The sequence below is a fragment of the Glycine max genome, chromosome 9, assembly GCF_000004515.6.
Source record: "Glycine max cultivar Williams 82 chromosome 9, Glycine_max_v4.0, whole genome shotgun sequence".
Classification (NCBI taxonomy): Eukaryota; Viridiplantae; Streptophyta; class Magnoliopsida; order Fabales; family Fabaceae; genus Glycine; species Glycine max.
This window is the reverse complement of record NC_038245.2, coordinates 34791546-34813090: the sequence shown is the minus strand read 5'-3', so window position 1 is coordinate 34813090 and position 21545 is coordinate 34791546. Positions and strand designations below refer to the sequence as shown.

At 37.9% G+C, this 21545-nt stretch overlaps 1 protein-coding gene across 2 annotated transcripts; it reads right to left on the bottom strand.

Moving 5' to 3' along the window:
• Window positions 1-218: 218 nt before the first annotated feature.
• Window positions 219-20323, bottom strand: LOC100777002 (cleavage and polyadenylation specificity factor subunit 2). Of its 2 annotated transcripts, XM_006587239.4 has the most exons (18): window positions 20067-20323; window positions 19442-19610; window positions 19152-19248; window positions 17722-17848; window positions 17524-17639; window positions 17202-17296; window positions 16963-17114; window positions 16585-16642; window positions 16404-16511; window positions 15023-15272; window positions 8029-8213; window positions 4088-4180; window positions 3321-3419; window positions 1727-1858; window positions 1598-1642; window positions 1291-1458; window positions 960-1034; window positions 219-838 (listed from the first exon to the last, which is right to left on the bottom strand). In XM_006587239.4, exons 1-18 carry the CDS (start codon window positions 20213-20215, stop codon window positions 737-739), a joined length of 2220 nt encoding a protein of 739 aa, XP_006587302.1. In that variant the 5' UTR covers window positions 20216-20323; the 3' UTR covers window positions 219-736. The 2 variants fall into 2 exon arrangements, with proteins under 2 accessions (XP_006587302.1, XP_006587304.1); XM_006587241.4 differs by lacking the exons at window positions 19152-19248; window positions 19442-19610 and having other exon boundaries at window positions 20067-20296.
• Between the last annotated feature and the right edge of the window lie 1222 nt (window positions 20324-21545).

Genomic DNA, 21545 nt, shown 5'->3' with positions numbered 1-21545 from the left:
ACAAATTTGCAGTTAGCTGAATGCCATCATGATTGTTATTTAAATTTAGAGTAAGTAAATCATTTCTACAAACTAATTCAAAGGAGCAAAAATGTTTTCAGATAGTGCTACTAGACATTGTACAAGTATATTTTTCTTGTCACACAGCATGGCGTTGAACAAATAAACCAAAGTTCAGGAGAAAAGTAGAGGCATTAAAAATAATAGAACAGTTTTGATTAAACTAGATTGTTCTGTTCAATTATATTTAGCCAGATTAATAAGGATAATCCTTACACAGATTAATTTTATGTCAGTCTGATTTCACTTTAGTGTGGAAACTGCATGTGGCGATAGAGGACAACAGACACATGAATACCCTTTCAAAATCTGGAGCCTACACAGGAATAAATTACATTTCCTTTTCTATAATTCTACAAAGATTAAACACACTTGAAGATCACATCCACCAGAAGCTATGGTGGTTGATGTAAATCAGAGGGACAAAAATGATGATACGTGATTTCTTCATCGAAAACATCAAAGTGAGACCCTGTGAATCTTGTTCAAATGGCTACCAAATTAACCCAGTTTGCAATTGCCCGAGCACTGCTACTCAGACCTATTTAGTCTTGAAAGCCATGTATTTACCAGAGCAATTTTGCATTCTCTACCTTATCAGAAAAACAGGTCCAGAGAAAACAGGGCAGAGAAGGAAAGAAGTTCATGATTTGCCATTGCACGAGTCCAACCAAATCTAAAGCAAATAAAACTGTGAATAGAGATAATCACGAATTTTATAGTAATCTTCACACAGAGGACCCTCAATAACTATTTGCTGAGCACCAGAACCACCACCCTATTAGAAAAAGAGATCATCTTAATAGATCAGAATGCTGATCCAAAAACTGGTCGGTCTTGCTATATTAAAAAATCAATTTCATGTGCAAAATTAACAAATGTTCAGAAGAAGCACTTGCCTTCTGACTTGCATCCCCAACTTTCCGAAGAGTTACATATTCACCACAACGCAAAGCCCCACCAGCAAATTCCACCTATAAAGTTAATTACATTATGAAACATATTCTCATAAAGTAGAAATTCAGCGTTCCACTAATTTTTCCACTCAAGTTTCGAGTAAAGAACACAGGTACAACAGCATTTTCAAAAAATTTCATCAGCTTCAACATTATCAGTTTCCTTAAGGAGTACAACGATCAGCATGTCTACTTAGGAAATGAAATGGAAAAAACTTCAGTACTAACAGACGATCAGAGCAAGGAAGAACGGTGACTATAACTGAACAAGTACCTGAACACCCTTGCTGGAGAGAAACTGTTTGATATCTGCCAATTTCAAATCACCAACAAGAACAGATTTATGCGGAGGAGCTGCTCCAGAAACAGGGAGCAGCGAAAGCGGATCATTTTCTGTCTTCCCTACTACAGCATCAACCCAAGCTATTTCATAATCTCCCAGCTGCAGTTGAATTTATATTCATTATTCAAAATTATGAATTCCCCACCCTAGTGGGATAAGTTAGGTTGTTGTTGCTATTCAACATGATAAATAACATGCAAGTATAAAAAGGAACAGTTCATTCAGACATATTTTTTACCTTTTTGAAGAGTACATTACTCATGAGCTTCTCGGACAGTTGAACCTATACTCAGAAAAGCATACCATGATTAATTTTGACATCTTGCAAAGCTGTTTCAGAAATGTATGAAAATTGAAATCATTGTACCTTATAAGCACATAAATCAGAGGTAACATCAATTGTCTCTTCAATTTGGGGAGCATAAACATGTGGACAGACATGCTTCAGGCAGTGCTGTTTCAGATGCTCTGTAGCTTCAGCTGATCCATGCACCAAAACCTTTCGAAAAATCATTATGTATTCATCATCATGCATGATACAGAAACAAAAAGGCAAATGAAATATAATAATAATATAGCTTATAAGTTTGTTCCTTAAACCAGTATCATTTATCAGAGTCAGCTGGCCCATAAAAGTTATAATGCTAAATAATGTGAAGGCATTAGCAAAATGCAATCATAAAAGTTATGATGCTGCCACAAAAATCACGCAGCTGTCTGTGAGGTTTTCTTCTGTGGCATTCAGATGGTCATGTGGCAAACCTCTGGCATCTTAGAATATGGGTTTGAGCCTAACTCAATTCCAAAAGCTAGCTCATAGGACAAGGGTTGCTCCCCATTACTCTATCTTGACACTATCTTTAGCCAATGTGGGACTTGGGTTTTTCCCAATACACCCTCTCACGTCCAACACTTTTGAGCTTGATGCGTGGATAATATGGTGGGTAACCCATTAATGGATCTAGGCTAGGCTCTGATATCATCTTAGAATGTGGGTTTGAGTCTAACTCAACCTAAAAGCTAGTTCATAGGGTGAAGGTTGTCCCCCACTTATATACTCTATCTTGGCACTATCTCTAGCCGATGTGGAACTTGGGTTTCCCAAATAAGGCAGCTATGTAATTTTCTCACACAGCTGCGAGTTTCCCATGATCAAGGGATGATAATATACAATCATGCCTTAAGGAGATGCCTCTTCTGTTTAATCAGTACACCGCCATATAGTGATTGAAGTTTAACACAGCCAAGTGAACCCCTAATATACTATGTTTTCTCTGTTTTACCCCTGTTTTTATATAAAAGAAAAAGAAACAGGAAAGTCTGAAATGACACCACCAACACGCAAAGCATTTTAAGAAGTGGTTTTAAGTTTTAACATTTATACTAATAATATTAACGGTAAATTTCATCTAAGGGGGGGAAAGCTATGGATTGAAGTTCTGAAGGTTAAGTGTAACAAGGGGAGTTGGATGACTCATCTATGGCCAAAAGGGAGACTCAAATTCAAGGTTTTTAGAAGGCAATCATGGAACCTGGGCTATGTTGGAAATAAACACCAATTTTATTGTTCTTCACACTTGTCTCGAAACTGTTCCGCCTCAAACCATGAAATTGCCTTTGATAGCTACCCTTCCAAACATTACAACAGCCTTGAGTTTATTCAGCTTTCCAACCCACAAAAACCCATCAAGTAAGCCCACAATTTACATATATTTTCCAGCTCCTTTATCTATCCATCATAACACTAACCAGCTAATGTCCTAACTCCTTGCACCACTCAATTGAATTGCAGCCCTGGTCAAAGAATTGCTTTGCTCAAGATACCATGGTATTTAAAGGTGGCAAGATAAACTACCTAATTGAAGCTGTTCCATTTAAAAAATCATGAACATCCAAATATAATTTACAGAAGATTTAATGGTGTGCTTCAGTTAACTGAAAAACACCAAAGAGATCCATACCAGCTTCAAGGGAGCCACATGAGAGAGAATATTTTTAATGGATCTTCCATCTGAACGTCCTTCAAAATCCATGTAAACCAATGAACACCTGACTTGCACCTGGACAAAAATAATGTCAACACCTTACACTATCATTTGTAAATTCGGCAGATTTAAGATTTATAGAAGTAGACTGATAAACACTAGATATTAGAAACGCAAGAAATGCATCTGTACATCAATAATTAAAAGAAGATTCCATGTCCCACAATAACGCTCCCTATCTGATGTGTTTTGCAGCCAAATTAAGAGGGGTGAATCAAAAATGATGAACAGCATGATAAAATTCAAAATGCACATAACAAAGTGGTTCCAACTCTAACCAATTACATCTATATTTTGCTTGATTTATTATACAGAAAAAACATAAGATGCCTGTGAGACAAACTTAGAACAAAGACACATACAAGTATCTAAGGAATAAATAATAGGTTTGAGGAACAATTCAGTAGCAGGATTACTATGACTGCAGGAAAAACAGACATAATATCATCTTTTGTAAAATCTCAAGAACAGATAGATTTAAAATCTTTGAGAAAATCATGAAATTTAATGACATTCAAAGTGCAAAAATGGAAAAGGAAAAATAAAAAAGATTAACCTTGGTTCCTCTAATCAATTTCTGAAATACAACAGTAACATGTCTCAATTCCAAACACAATTATATAAATTTACTATTCATAAGAAGCAGAAACATTAAAATATAATAAATAAATACTGTTACTTACAGTCCTTTCATCAGATACGACTTTTGATGGCTTTGTATCAAGTATCAAACTTGCAGCACCTTCATCTAGTTTTCCATTTATATCACTTCCACCCTGATAGAAAATAGGAAAAACGATAATCAAGGATTGTTATTAAAAACATAGGGTTGAAGTATAGATGCCAGCAAAACTCTCCATTCCTCTAAATCAGAACTCTTAAATGACATGTGAGAAAATATTTCAGTTAGAAGCAGGATCTGTTACATGTCATTCAAATGTCAATGAAAGAACAGTTAAAAACATAGAAGCCAAATGCAAAATAAACCATAACAAGTTACTGAGCTTAATATTATTGTTTTTTTTTGTTTTTTTTTTGAACGGCCAAAGATAATATTATATATATAAGAAGCATAGTACCAGAGGTACTACAGAAAATACAAGGGGTAACATCCCCTAAAACACAGAAAAATAACCAACAGCCACCAAAAATCAACAAAACCCATCCCTATAAATGACACATTAGATGAATGACAAAGACATATAAGAGGACCATTGGTGAAAAGGAGCAGTAAAATCCTTTTCCCAACCCCTCAACCAAGACCAAGTGAGAAAAATAGTTCTGTCCATCAATTTAGATATGTCAAAAGACTGGTTGTTGAAAACCATGTCGTTTCTAAGACTCCAAATGGATCTGGTAGCTGCAATCCACCAAATCTTCCTCCTTCTGTTAGAAGTCCTCGATCCAGCCAGAGAACAATGCTGAAGAAAATTGTCCATGGGCTTGCTGTGCAAAACTCTATCTTCCTTCACCCATGAATTGAATTCCCACCATAATGGCATAACTTTATAACAAGTGAAGAAAAGGTGAGAAGCAGATTCCACTTGGCTTTGGCAGAAAGGGCAAAGGTCATTTTGGAGGACAATCTGCCTACTGATTAAATTATCCTTAGAAGGAAGCCTATCCCAGAGTAATCTCCAGGCAAAGGATAAAGCTGCAGGGGGGATTTTGATTTCCCAAAGCTGTCTAAAGCCACTGATTGGCTGATGGAGAGGCTGCTCAGATCTGAGACAGTTGTAAGCAGAATTTGTAGAGAAGATTCCCATTGGTTGAGCTCCCCACACCCAAGCATCCTTCAAGTCTGCAATAGGACTTATAGCTGAGGTCTGGTCGATAAAAGCTGTGGCTTCCCCCAATTCACTATCAAAAAGATGTCTTCTCCAAGAAAATTTCCACTCCCAGCCATTTTCTCCAAAAATCCCCATGCTTGCCACTGTCTGAAATTTTTGAGAAGATACTTGATATAAATCTGGGTATTTTTCTCTAAGAACAGAGCCATCACCCACTCAAGAGTCTTCCCAAAATAAGATTTGATCTCCACTGCCCAATTTCCAAAGAAAGTGCTTATTGACAGCAGTCATACTGCTGTGCTGGATAGTTGATCTTAAATCAGACCACCAAGAGGAGAAATTCTGTTTATAAGGACCCTCTTCCAAGCCTCTCCAACCCCTGTATTTTGAATATAGAATTCTGCTCCAAAGATGATCCGGTTGCTGGAACATCAACCATTTCCACTTGATGAGGAGAGCTCTATTAAACACCTTGATATCTTTAATTCCCAGCCCTCCCTTTTCTTTAGGAGCACACACTTGCTGCCAAGAGATCCAAGCTATCTTTTTCCCTTCTGAATTGCCACCCCAAAGAAACTGTCTTTGGATAGCAGTGAGTCTCTTGATGACTGCTGAAGGGATCCTGAAAAAAGACATAAAATAAGGGCAAAGTTGTCAAGACAGCATTGATTAAAGTAGTTCTGCCAGCCATAGAGATGCTTCTGTGGTTCCACTTGTTCAATTTGGCTTCAAATTTTCTGATTATAGGCTCCCACACCACCTTCCTCCTAGGATTAACACCTATAGGCATCCCTAGGTACAAGAAAGGAAACTGCAGAGGGCTACAGTGCAAGTAATCAGCAGCACGACTACACCAATCCTGAGATTTGCCTACCACACCGAATTGGCTCTTAGCAAAATTAATTCTAAGGCCAGATACCAACTCAAAGCTTCTAAGAATAGCTTTAATAGCTGTGACATTGTCCATGGATGGTTCCCCAAAGAAGATAGTATCATCAGCAAATTGGAGGATGTTGATTGGAACTCTATTCTTGCCTACCATGAAACTGTTGTAGCAATTTTTGGACACAGCTTCCCTCATCAAACCTGTCAAACCTTCAGCAACCAGGTCAAACAAAAAAGGAGCCAAAGGATCTCCTTGTCTCAAGCCACTTTGGGGTTTAAATTCTTCTGTTGGACTTCCATTTACTAAAACAGATATGGATGCTGATGTAAGGCAGCCCTTTACCCATCCAAGCCACCTCTCATGAAACCCCATTCTTCTCATCATGTAGAAGAGGAATTGCCAAGACACCGAGTCATATGCTTTTTCGAAATCCACTTTAAAAACCAGGCAAGGCTTCTTAGATCTCTTAGCCTCCTCTACAACCTCATTGGCAATCAAAACCCCGTGAAGCAATTGTCTGCCCTTAACAAAGGCTAGTTGCCTTTCATCTATTAAGTGATGCATGACCTTGCTTAGCCTATTTGATAGGACTTTAGCAACAATTTTGTAAACACAACCAATAAGGGATATAGGTCTGAAATCACTAATAAGTTGGGGATCCTTGATCTTAGGGATAAGGGAAATGAAAGATGAATTAAGGCCCTTAGGGAAAACTGCATTTGCATAGAATTCCGAGAAAAACCTTAGGAATTCAGGCTTCAAATCATTCCAAAAATGCTTTAGGAACCTGAAATTGAAGCCATCGGGCCCTGGACTTTTGTCACTCCCGCAAGACCACACAGCACTATAAATCTCCTCCTCTTTAAAAGGTTCCACCATCATTTCTCTCTGATTATTGGACAGAACATTAAAGAAAACCCCATCCAGGTTTGGTCTGCTCAAAGAAGGTTCAGCAAATCTAGATTGGAAGTGCTGAAGAATTGCAGCCTTGACCGCAGCAGGTTGATCTACCCAATTGCCATCAATATGAAGCCCCCTCAAGGTATTCCTTCTTCTGCTAAAATTAATTATTCTGTGGAAGTAAGAGGTGTTGCCATCACCCTCTTTGATCCACTTACTTCTAGATTTCTGTCTCATGATTGATTCATGAAGGAGAGACTGTTCCCAAAGGTCAGACTGAGTTTTTTTAGTTGAATGTCCTGTTCAGAGGGGTGAGCTGTGAGAGAGTCCTCCAGATCATTCAACTTTTTCTGAGTTTGCTTCACCTTGCTGCCTAGATCTCTACAGATATCTCTACTCCAGGATTTTAGTCTATGTTTTAGGTTCTGAAGTTTGCATTTTAGAGCATACCCTCCCCAACCCAAAGGCTGGTTTTCAGACCAACAATCCCTAACCACCTTACTGTAGTCCTTGTTAGACAGCCAAGCATCGAAGACCCTAAAAGGCTTAGGGCCCCAATCAGAGCATTTCGAGGTCAATAAGATGGGGCAGTGATCTGAATAGTTCCTTTCAAGATTGAGTTGGGAACTATCAGGCCACTTAGAAAGCCACGCATCAGAAACTAACACTCTATCTAGCTTACTCTTGCAAGAGCCATTAGGCCTAACCCAAGTGAAAGGCTTCCCCACACAGGGGATATCATCAATCTCCATATCAGCCAGCCACTCATTGAATTCGGCTATAAGATTAGCTTCTGAATTAGAGTGTCTACTGCCCACTCTTTTATTGTATCATATGCTTTTCCTTTATAAAGTTTCCTTCTGCTTTATGATCCATTAATGTAATTGACTTTATGTTTGGCAAGTCTGAACATACTTTCGAATAAGTAAATTAATTATATTCCATCCATTGAAACTTGCAAGTTCTAATTCAGAATACAAACATGATATAAACACTACCGTAGATTTTTTGAAAAAAGAAAGGTAGATGTTTCAAAAAAGAAACTTACATGCATTGCTGTCTGGTCCATGTCTTCATCCTTAATTACATAATCATCTGGATTTATGACCTCACCAAAATCATCCCACTCTGAGGTATTCTCATAACAGGGAAATATTGGAGCAACACTCGTCGAAGGGGGAACAAATCCATCAATAAATATGTCCCGGTAACCTCCGCCTCGTGGACCAGTCACTGCAAGTGCAAATCAAATAGTGAAGGAACTTTATCAAAATTGTAAGAACTAATAAAACATGAAAAAAAATCAAGATATGCATATTCACAGACAAATCCATACTCTTGATCTGTTTAAGGTAAATCATGATTTATTTATTTTTATTTTTTTTTTGGAAGGCAAAATTAGATATATATTAATATATGCAAAAACAGTACAAGTGGTACTGGATATAGGAAATACAAGGCACCATTGGTGCTGCCCTCCAAAAAGCACAAGCTACCCCACCTAAAAAAGTTACCCCATACAGGTTTAACCAAAGGAATCCGAGATGTTGGAAGACCAATGGTTAAAACTGATGTTGTAACCTTTTTGTCTAGCCTTTAACCAAGACCATATTGAGAACATAGCATCTTCCATGACCTTCTGCGGCTCGAAAGGTTTGTTCTGGAAAATGAGGAAGTTCCTATGCTTCCATATAGTACTTGTCAATGCAACCCACTATCCACAGCAAGTACTGTGATTTCTCACAGCTCCAAAACCATCACAAAACTGAAGAAAATGGTCCACCGGAGAGACTGCTAGAGGTCCCTTAGCCTGAATCCAGCTCATGGACTCCCACCAAAGCCCTACTATCTTCTCGCAGTTGAAAAATAAATGCCCCACCTCCTCTTGCACATCACCACATAAAGGACAAGTAGTATCCTGAATATTCACCCCTCTCCTTGAGAGATTAGCTCTCGTGGGAAGTCTTCCTCTTAAAAGCTTCCAAGTGAAAACTGCATGTTTTGGAGGAATTTTCATATTCCAAAGTAGCTGTGATGTTCTCCTATCCAAGGCTGGTGAAGAGGGAGTTATCAGTAGATTATAGGCAGACTTAGTGGTATACACCCCACTAGGATCAGCTTTCCAAACCATAACATCTTTGACAGATCTCTGAATGTGCATGGAATTGACCTCCTCCATAAAATTCACAGCTTGAACACTCTCATAATCAAACAGATTCCTCCTCCACTTGAAATTCCAACTCCACCTGTCTTGGTCAAAAGACCCCATCTTAGAAATGAGATCAGCTTGTTGTTCATTGATGAGAAACATCTGGTTGTATTTCTGTTGGAGGGTATAATCCTCCCCTGTCCACTTGTCTTTCCAGAAGTAAGCTTTATCCCCACATCCCACCTTCCATCTCATGCATTGCTGAAAAATGTTCTGCCCCTCATGATGATACAACTTTCTTAGATCCCTCCACCAACCAGATTGTCTTCCATAGACCCGAGTAGACTGCAAGGCCTCCCAACCTCCATACTTAGAGTTGATAATCCTAACCCAAAGCTGTTGGTGATCAGAAGCTAGGGCCCAAATCCATTTGCCCAACAGAGCCGTATTAAATTTTGCTATGTCTTTTATCCCTAGGCCCCCCTCACACTTGGGAAGACAGACAATGTCCCATTTCACCCAAGGGATTTTTTTATTATCTTGGTCTCCTCCCCACAGAAAATTCCTCTGCAGCTTCACCAATCTGTTTATTACCTTTTGAGGGATCTTGAAGAATGACAGGAGGTATATAGGCAGCGCATTAAGAACTGAATTGATTAGAGTGATTTTCCCTCCCATGGATATGTTTTTCTGGGCCCATTTAGATAGCTTAGCCTCACATTTTTTAATTAAAGGCTCCCAGACTATACTGCTTGATGATTTAACCCCTATCGGAATACCCAAGTAGCTGAAAGGGGTTTCTAAAAGACTGCAGTTCAAGGTTTGAGCTGCTGCATTGATCCAATTAACATCTCCCCCTATAACTCCAACCTGGCTCTTGGTATAATTAATCCTCAAGCCTGATACCATTTCGAAACCTCTCAACAAAGCCTTCAAAACCACAACATTATCCCAATTAGCTTCACCCACAAAAACAGTGTCATCTGCATACTGCAGAATGTTTGTGGGTTCTTTTTGCTTCCCCATCCTGTAGCTTTTGTACAGCTGTTTCCGAACTGCTTCCCGCATAAGGCCAGTCATACCTTCCCCAACTATATTAAAAAGCAAAGGGGCTAGAGGATCCCCTTGTCTCAGCCCTCTAGATGGACAAAATTCCTTTGTAGGGCTGCCATTAATCAAAATAGATATGGTTGCTGAGTGGAGACAAGCTGAGATCCAATTCCTCCATTTGAGACAAAAACCCATTCTATGTAGCATATAATCCAAGAAAGACCATGAAACTGTGTCATAAGCCTTTTCAAAATCCACCTTGAAGATCATGGCTGGCTTTTTGCTCCTAACAGCTTCCTCCATCACCTCATTAAGAACCAAGATGCCATGAAGTATATGCCTATCTTTAATGAAAGCTGTTTGTCTTTCATCAATTAAGGTAGGTAGGACAGTCCTCAACCTGTTTGCTAGTAGCTTAGCAATCACCTTGTACATGCATCCAATCAAAGAGATTGGTCTATAATCATTGAAGGACTGTGGGTGATTTATTTTAGGGATTAAGGCTAGGAAAGAGGCATTGCTGCCTCTAGGGAAGCATCCATGAACATGAAACTCATCCACAAATCTTCTAAACTCGGGTTTCATCACTCCCCAGAAGTGTTTAATAAAGTTAAAATTAAAACCGTCGGGCCCAGGGCATTTGTCTCCACCGCAGCTCCACACAGCTTCCTTTAATTCCTCATCTGTGAAAGGAAGGATTAAATCCTGTCTCTGACTATGAGAAAGAGATGGAAATTGTACTCCATCAAGGGTTGGTCTATAACAGTTTTGTTCAGAAAATCTCATCAGGAAAAATTTCACAGCTTCAGCTTTTACTTCTTCTGGTTGTTGAACCCACCTTCCTTCTATGAGAATTCCTTGAATAGAATTATAATTTCTCCTGGAATTTATAACTTTATGGAAATATGCTGTGTTATTGTCCCCCTCTTGAAGCCATCTTGATCTTGATTTTTGTCGCAATAGAGATTCATAAGCAGTGGAAACTTCCCACAACTGCTGCTGGAGGGAATGTCTATTCTTGATCTCTTCCTCTGACAGAGGCCTGGTAGCTGCTATATCTTCCACAGCGTTTAACTTTTGCTGAATTCTGTGGATCTCCTTAGAGCTGATATTACCAAACTCCTTACTCCACTGTTTGATTGACAATTTTAGCATTCTCAGTTTGTTTTTAAGCAGAAATCCCCCCCATCCAGGTTGTTGATCAGCTCTCCATGCCTCTCTAACCACTCTTTGGTATCCTTTTTGATGGAGCCACCAGTCTGCTACCCGAAACGGCTTAGGGCCCCAGTCCACTTTCTTAGTTTGCAAGATTATAGGGCAATGATCGGAGAAGTCCCTTGGAAGGGTATAATGAGTGCTATCAGGCCAAGAAAGAAGCCACTGATCTGAAACCAAAAAACGGTCAAGTCTGCTCTTGACCCTTGCATTCGATCTTATCCAGGTATAAGTACTGCCAACACACTTAATTTCCTGCAATTCCATTTCAGCTATCCAAGAGTTGAATTCTGAAATACTTAGGGGATCAGCACGACTTTGTGATAAGCTGAATCTCTCATCTTGGTTTCTAATACTATTGAAATCCCCCATGAAGCACCAAATACCAGGAGGTTTGGAAGCCCTCATCTGTTTCAGATCATCCCACATGAGCCTCTTCCCAGCAAGATCACAAGGGGCATAGATGTTTACCACAACCATCCTTTGATTGATATCCACACACCTCCCTTCCAGCAATAGATAATTACTACCTTTTATTCTAGTATCCACCTCAAAAACAGAATTGTTCCACAGGCAGAGCAGTCCCCCCGAGGCCTGAATAGAGGGAACATACTCCCAGGACGAAGATGAATCCCCCCAAATTGCCTGACAAGTCCCTTTATCAAACTTTCTTTTTTGGTTTCTTGAAAGCAAGCTATGTCCACTTTATACTTTATAATGGTCCTTCTAATGGCTGTCCACTTGACTCCTCTCCCCAAGCCTCTTGAATTATAAGAAAGGATGATCATAACTGCTGATTTTTAATGCCCATCTCGGCTGCCTTTCTGTTAACTCTGGTGTCCATGTCCTCCAATAACTGTTGGACCTTCGAAACATCACTCCCATGGGTCACACCCAGGTCTTTTAACAAGGCAAGTTGCTTCTCCACTTCTTCTTCTGGATCTGAAGGTATATCATCAGGTTGTAAGCCCGTTGCTGGGTTCATGGTTGGACTTTTATGAAATTGGGCCTGTCCCCTACTAGCCATCACCACTTTTCTTCTAACATAAACCTTTGTTACAGATTCAGATGGGCCCATAACCTTGGGGCCCAAATCAACTTCGGGCTCGTTGGATTCTAAAGGCTCGTTGTGTGTGTTAACTAAAGGTGTCTCCTTCACGAGATCTTCTCTTCTGCAGGAAGACATATCCTCAGACATAAAATCCTCCAATTTTCCCGTTTCTTTGCAAAAAGCTCTGGTTCCATTGATTAACACAGAAAGGTCTCTGTGTTGGTCTAAACCATGTTGTTTGACTTTGGCTTTCCCTTTTTCCTTTTGCATGCTATTCTTCTTTTTTCTTTCAACAGAGACATTTAAATCTTTGCCTTGTTGGGTAAAGTGAACGTTATTGGGTTCGTTCACTGCACCAATGTCTGCTTCTACTCTTTTCTGGTGACGGTACTCATGTGATTGGTCCACGTCGGCGTTGACAATGACGGACCGACCAGGTTGGTTCTGACCTTTGGGCTTTATCCATTGGACAAAGCTACTGGAAAGCATCTGGTGATTGCCCCATTGACTGGGCGACTCACCATCTCGGTGGTCGGAACCACCGTCTGGAGTAGCTGGGGGGCTGTCGCCTGCCAATATCGGAGTATTTGGTGGTGTCGAGAACGGGGACGGCGGGAAATCTGCTACGCTCCATTGCTGTTTCCTCGGCGCGCAATAACCAGGCATCTCCTCCAAGACGTCCAGGTGGTAGGTTTCACCGTCAATGGTGGCCAGCACCACCTCTTGAAGACGCGGCCTTTTGTCCGTACGAATAAGGATTCGAGCGACGTCCATCCTCCTACGATCCTCCACCGACCCGTCCACCTCTACCATCTCCCCAATATCTTCCACCACCTTCTGCATGATTTCCGGCGCCCACACCGTCGGCGGAAGACCCCATATCAGGACCCATGTCAGCCTGTGTTCTGGTCTAATATCCGGGCTCCATTTCTGAAGCTCGGTGACTGGAGATGACCCCGAGATCTTCTCCTCGTGAATGATTCTCTCCGCCTTGGAATCATCCAGGTAGGGAAGGAAAATCCAGTCGTCGGCCCAGTAGCATGGGTTCACCTCTCCATCTAGAATCCATTGAAGCTCTTCTTCCAGCCTCTCAAACATACCTCTGTTTTTTAGCCTTCCAATCCAAGCTTTCTGGAGCCATTCGTTGGTCTCCTTATGGGAGCTCAAGACCACCGTCCTCTGCTTTGACCGTGCCTTGCCTAGAGAAGATTCTCCTTTACAGTAAGGGCCTCCTACATCCTCCATCTCCTCTCTGACTACCTCCGCATAGGATCTCTTCCTATCCACGGAATATAAAGGCTTCATCTCCTTCCCCACTATCTCCCCCCTCTGTGGGTAATTGACATTCCTGTTATTCCGACTCACCCTCCCCCTGTCATATCTCGGCCTATTGACAAAAAGTTTCATGCTTCCGATGTATATGTTAGCATCAAGCTGTAACTCCAGTTTCCGTTCATCTTGTACGTCTTTAAATCTAACGAATCCGAACCTCTGGCCTTCCTTGTTCTTATACTTGGGAATAAAGACTTCCCAAACTTTACCCCACTTCTGAAAAATCTTCCAGAGGTCTTCCTCCTTGATTCCTGCTGGGAATCTAGAAAAGTAGAAAGTCGTGACGTCGAGTTTGTTTCGCCATGTCCCCGCTCTGTCCTGACGCTTGAAGCTGTTCGTGTGCACTCTATCCCTGTTTTCTGCCGGTCTCCATTTCCGCTTGCTCCTTACTTCGTGCCATACTCCACCGTGATCATCGTCATTTGCCGAGTGAAGCTGTTCTGGAATCCATCTTACATCTACTCTTCCGTACTTGGATTCTAACTCCTTCTCTCTAGATCGATTTCTGTCCTCTCTCAACTTGACACAACTAGCTGTTTGTCTCACTCTCTCTCTCTCCACCGTGTTTCTCTCTCTCTCTGTGTTTTCCTCTCTTGCTCTCCCCCTGTTTCTCTCTCTCCCCCTGTTTCTCTCTCTCTCCTTGTTTCTCTCTCTATTGCCCATCTCTCTCTCTCTTGTGTTATTACTTAGTTGTGGTTTTAAATCATGATTTATATTAAAAAAAATTAAATAGTAATGTCACATTAGAAAGTTCATAAAAAGATGAATAATGTTCCAAAGACAATTCAATGTTGTTTGATGTGGTTGAAATGGTAGTCTTTCATTTTAAAACTCACAGATCAGGAGTATGTATTTGTCTGTGAATATGCATATCTTGAAAGAAAAAAAGTTCATGTTTTAAGGTAAATATGACATGATTTATATTATAGTAATATCACATTAGAAAGTTCATAAAAAGATGAATAATATTCCAAAGACAATTCAATGTTGTTTGATGTGGTTGAAATGGTAGTCTTTTATTTTAAAATTCAGAATGCCCAGTACTTATCAAGACACAAAACCAGTTGAAGACAAAAAGTCCAGTTCTATAATCATAGAAATTTTCAAATATACACGACACAACTCAAAATCAGACAGTTAAGGAGAAAATGTAATTATTACATGAATCTGAAATGGATAATTCTGATTACCTAATTACATTTTACATTTAACAGAACAGTACTAAATTTATACAACAACTCATACCTTCAGGTGGTACATGATTATTGCCAGAATCAATGACCATTGGATCACTAATATCATTATCAGCCCCATGAGATGTTTTCAATTCTTCCTCTTTCATAAGACTGGCTTTTAAAGCCTCTTTTTTAATTCGATTTTGTTCTTCTTCATAGGCGATTAGCTCTTCCCCAACCAAAGGCACACGCTTGGACACAACGACTTTGACAGCTTTTGGAGGTGGATCAGCTTGAAGCATACGAGCTAGTGTGGCAAACTACGTATCCAAACACATGAGGATCAGTTGAAACAAATGATAGCTATTGGAAAAAACCGAAGTCCCACATTGGCTAGAGATAAGACCAAGATAGAGTATATAATTAAGGTGCAACCCTCACTCCATGAGCTAGTTTTTGGGGTTTTGGAGTTAGGCCCAAGCTCTCATTCTAAGAATAGCAAACATCAAATTTAAGCTGTTAAAGAAAATACATCACAGATAAAAAATACTACATGACCAATGATCTTTTCTCCATTCTCATTGCTCAAAAATGAAGAAAAGAAATCAAACATTATTAGCACAAGCATAGAGCATATTTTTATGAAAATAAATTTGAAATAATATTCTGTAAGGCTAATAGAAGAGAAGATACAGCCTGCTAAGATACAATTTAAAAAACACAACAATAACAAAAGACAAAAGATGGAAAATTAGCAGCATTTGTATCTGTTTATGTGTGGTTGAAAATTGTGTAAGATAAAGACAAGACAATTATTGGGTGGGAAGATTGTAAGGGAGGAAACCAGGATTGTATCACCTCAAATGCTACAATGAAAAGATATGTCCAAATGGATACAAAGAAAGGGATGTTTTGGTCACAGGCATTATATTAGCAAAGACAAGAGAGAGAGAGAGAGAGAGAGAGAGCAAGCCAAGGTATATTATAATTTACAAGTAGGTAAGGCTATGAATTAAACTCGATCACTATCCAATAACCAACAGAAGAAGCTCAATTCCAAAAGTTTGAATTATCTAATATTTTCACAACAGAAAAATCAATGCCCATGCCACATTACTTTAGAAACAACATTACGTTATATTCACAAGGACCAGTATCAAAGTAGGTTATCAGTAAATGCAAAGGAGAATATTTTATAGAGCACTGCAGTAACTAGCAACTGCAAACTTAAGCACATCCTTTCCCTCACTTATTTAATCTTTGATGCCTCAGGAAAAGCTAAAACAATGTTCATATTGAAATTCAAAATGCAAATGCAACTGACATCAACACTTAAGGAGAAGCCATTAATAAATTAGCAGATAAACGTAGAGAAACATGCAATAATTTATAGTGATTCACATGAATACTGAAAGACATAAAGGAAAAAGAAATTTTTCTAAAGAATATACCTGGCCTCTTTCGGTAAAAAGGACAAGATTTTTTACATCGTTGGCCCACTCAACAAATATATCATGAGAAAAGCCTGCTTCCAAACTTGCCATGGATGCTAGAACAACCTATGAAAGGTACATGTGAAAGAGTCGGTAAGGAAGTTGGTCTGATGAAAGATAAGCATACAAAATAATCAACCTTTGGGCCATCTGGAGCATTGTCAAGCTCAGTCTTGTTAATCAGAAGGGTGACATACCTACAGGTACAAGCATAGCAGTCTAGTTTTAGACACAAGATAGCATTAGCAATCATAATCATAACAAGATATTATTGATTTGTTTGATAACTTAAACTGTGACAACAAATAGGTTTTGAAAGGCCATTTTTCAATTTTCACTCCTTATTGGACAAAACCTTTACTATAGATATCTCAAGAAACTCAAAGTAATCATAGGTTTAACATGTCAACAGTAAGTAGGTGTTAATAGCATTCCTGAGAACCAAAAAACAACATATAAATAAACAATTGACATGAATATCTTACTCCAACTGTAAGTTAAGGATGAGACCACTTACTTCAAAAGAAATATATTTTCACGAGTTTTTTCAAAAGACTTTGCTATGGTATCACTCATCCACTCAAGGAAACTCTTCACATAATCAATTGTGCTGGATGCAACATATGTAAGAAAATATATAGGGTAGTTCAAGTTTTCATCTGCCCAATACTGCAAAAAACAAAATCTGATATTAAGTCACATATACTGTAGGGGAAAAAGGGAGAAAGAGAGTATAAGCATGTGTCTTATACTGACCAATTCCAACATCAGAATAAGTTCCAACACTCGTCCAACTGTGTCAACAGGTAGTAATACATTGCCACCTGCCCTTAGAGTCTTCTTTAAGATATCTAAATAATAAACAAAATATATGATCAGAATAACCAAAGCACATAAATCCTAAACAGTTTTTTTTCATTTCTTGATTAAGATTAAAGTATATGCTTGCCTCATCAGTGAATGTACTAAACATAAAACATTTTAGTTTTCTCTTAACAGCTTTCGAGAAAGCAAAAACTGAGAAAATCCATCTTAGTCATATCACAGTGCTGCAATACAAGATTAAAAAGATGGTTACCTCCAAATTCTTTGTCATTTTGACGTCTGTAAGGCTGATTGTTCAAAGCATTGTAAGCATCAGTTATTAGAACAGCTGGACGCACAAAAGAACCTAGAACAGTTCCATTCAAATGCCTAATAAAAATTAGATTGATAAGTAGCTTCCTTTTTTCTCTCTAAAGATATATAAGATAAAACTTAACCATGGGTAATTTACCTTTCTTTCCTATGATTAAAATCAACAGCATATATGACATCCTCACCATCCTTTGTAATTTTCCAAATAGTACCTCCCAGAAGATGTCCAGCAACATGAGGTGCAATCACTATCCCTTCTCCCTTGCCTAAAAGTGGTTAAAAATTAAAATGTCAATAAAGATAACAACCAAAATGAGGGGATATTAATTAGTTGTCAGAACATGGGTTATGAGCCTAACTCAGCCCTACAAAACCGATGTATAATGTGAGGATTGCCTCACTTATATAGTTATCTCAGTACTATCTTTAGTCAATGTGGGACTTCAACATGTCCCCTTTTACCCACGGCTATCTGTCATATGGGACTTTCAACACACACCCTATATCTAGGGTTGACCACAATTTAGGTGGCTTTTTCCAACATCCCCCCTCACACTCAAAGCTACCTGGCCTTAGATAGAGAGGGTGCAGCTTATATATCTATTGGGCAACTTTACTTAGATCCAATTGGTTTTAAGCTGAAATCTAACAGTAGTGAAACATGAAGGCATATCAGAATCAAAGAGGTACTCTAAAAGATTAAATAGCATTGATCGAGAAGATTACATGAGAGGTTGGGGTGACAATACCCTATTTTATAGAAGTGTCGAAATCTTTTTGTCTCACATCAAAAGCTTTAATTTTATGAATTGATAATGCATGCTTTAATTTCGTATCATCAATCACTGTATGCATTTATATCATTCTAACTTCTGCAACATGGATGAATACTTCACATAGTGTAAATCAGTAAACTTTTTACCACAAAAATGAGTACTAATTTTCTGAAAATAAAATTTTAAACAGGATACTATGAAGTGGATTCACATGAATACTAGATTTATTTCAATTCAAAGCTCCAAAATATTTGAAATTGAGGTGCATTCACAAATAAACTAAACTTTCGAATCAATTTTCTCTGGTCATTAACAAAAATCTTCTATTCATGCAAATAATTCTAGACACTAGACACTAGACACTGAAAATATGTGAAGTTGTTATTATTCAGGGCACTTTCTATTTTACCAAATAACCATGAAAGGTGACAAAAGAACATATTTTCACTATATAGCATGGTAAACATAAAAAAATTAGGCTAACAACAGCTTCAAAGTTGATCATTTTTGGCTCCCCTATGAGAAATACCCTTAGCTTCAAAGAGAGCGGCTGCTCAGTTAAAGGGTTTCAGTTTGCAGGGAACTTTGGATTTCCTAATGGCCTTTAATTTCATTTCAACAAATAAAGGGTTGAATGAGATTATGGTTCAGAAACTAGCCTATATTATATAAAAACTAAAAAGATAACAGTGGGGCAAAAGAAGAGAGAATACGGAGGTGAAAGGGTGGAGTTAAACAAAATGCATACTACCACTTCAATGCATCACATTACAACAATTGTTCAAATTCCTACCTGAGAAATGATGATTCTGAGAATATGTTAGCCTCGTTACACTCTGGAAAGCAGAATCAATATCATCGAGCGTGAACAGATCGAACTCCGACACTTGCTACAAAAAGAACAAGATACCTCAGCCTAACCATCCAGTTATATAACACACATTTTCCAAATTCTATCTAGTCATTAAAAAGGCAATCACACACACAGAAGAGGATGAGATATTCAACATCCTACAAACCAACAAGCACAAAAAATCTTCCTCCTAACAACAAAAAATCAAACAAACCAGCATGGAATTTCACCTTTCTTGAGAGGTACTGGTCATACATAGTGAGAAGGCCCAATCTGTAGACAGGCTCCGTTGAATAAACCGGGGCAGAAAGTCCAAGCCGCTTCATGGCATATGGAAGGGCACCAAGGTGAAGTGTATCCGCATGTGAAAGCAAAACAGCATCTATGGTTGATGCTACCCTACATGCCAACCACACAACCTCAATATGAAATCAAAGGTTACAAAACAAAACATTCCTAACAGGCTAAAACACAAGCTTCATTCCACAAAAAGAAATTTATAATTTTCTTCTTCTTTCTAGTTCTACTGCCTCAACAACAAACAGGGAATGAAGGAAAAGACCTCATAGAAATCAATATTCGAGCTGAAAATCACATTTTGTTATGAAGCAAAGATACCCACATAAAAAAGTTCACCAGAAACATTCCTAGAACATCAATTCCATTGTCTTTCACAATTATAACTCCACCCCACTAAAAAAAAAAAACATTGTTCTTCTTCTTTCTAGTTTCAATGCCTCAAACGGGGAGGGGTTTCAAACAAAGATACCCACATAAAAAAAATCAATTTTTTTTGCTCCCTTAAGAAGGGTAGGTCATAAAATGCAAGAGAGAGAGAGAGAGAGAGAGAGAGACCTGGCGAGGGGTTGAAGGTGGGAAGGGTCGAAGTGGTCGTTCCAGCCACAGTCGACGAGGAAGTTGAAGCCATCAATGGAGACCAAATACGAGAGAGGGTTCTCATTGTACACTCCACACAGTGGCGTTACTTGCACTGATGTTCCCATTTTGATTTTGCTGCCACAAATCAAATTGTTCTTCGTCAAACCAGTGGGGTTTATGGAGAGAAAGAGGGAGGAGGGGAAAAGGAAAATGTAAATGGATTTCTGACAAATAAGGGTAAATTTTTATTTTTTGTTTGACAGAAAAATAAAAATAAATAAAAATTAAACACAAGTAAAATAACAATTTTATTGCAATTAATAACCTAAATTATAAATTTATAATTTCACTCCTCTGTTTATTTTCAGTCTGTGATTTTGGTTTGTTTATTTTTTATCTGTGATTTTAGTTTTTATATATTAAAAAATTGTTAATTTTAGTATAATCCTTGATTTTACATATGTTTTTATTTATTTTATTTAATTTTAAATATATATATATATTTCAATTTTCAATCTTCAATATTAATAACTAATTTTATTTTCGTTTAAATAATAGGTTTAAAATTATAATTTTTATTAATCAATAATATTAAAAATAAAGATTCTATCAATTATGTTCTAGTTGCTATCCTTACTAACACAATTAATAAACAACTAGGGTTACTCCAGCTCTGCGCCTTGAATCCTATTGTTGTATTTAGTTCAATACATATTATTCAACTAATTTTTTAGATTTATAATGATTATTCTTATAGTTTATTCTTATTATATTTCTCATTCTTTTTTTTCTAACATTATTTTTAATCTCATTTATTAATTTGATGAAACTTTCATTTAGTAGATTTAATAAAAAAACATTCATTTAGGGAAAAAAAACAAAGGCAAAACAAAATTCTATTTAAATAGTGACATAAAAATTTTCATCGTCAGTCATTTTAATATTCAATTATCTGTAAAAAAAAATTCTTACTTAATTAAATTTTAAATCTTAATTCACCTTGTTGAATTTTAATATAAATTATTTTACACATATATTTCTCGACAATCATTTTGATATGGAATAATTACAAAGTTAAAAAAATTATTAAAAATCATTTGTTTGGACTATAATAAATTTTAGAAACCTTTTACTCCCCCCCCCCCATGTTTCAAAAATTCCAATATATACCCTTCCTTTATTATCATATGATCTTAGGAATAGTTATTCCAAAAAAAAATAGAATTATTTTATTCCTATTTTGGGATAGAAAAATCATATTTTACAATAGTTATGATGAAAATGTATAAGTAATCTTGAATAATCTATCTTGGAACATGAATTTCATATTCTGGAATAATTATTCAATATGATTTGGTGGGGGTATGTTTGGTTATTTTCCTTTAATGCTTTGAGGTTGATCTCCATAACCTATGCGTTTGCGATGTGTCTCTCACGAACCTTATTGCCATTATC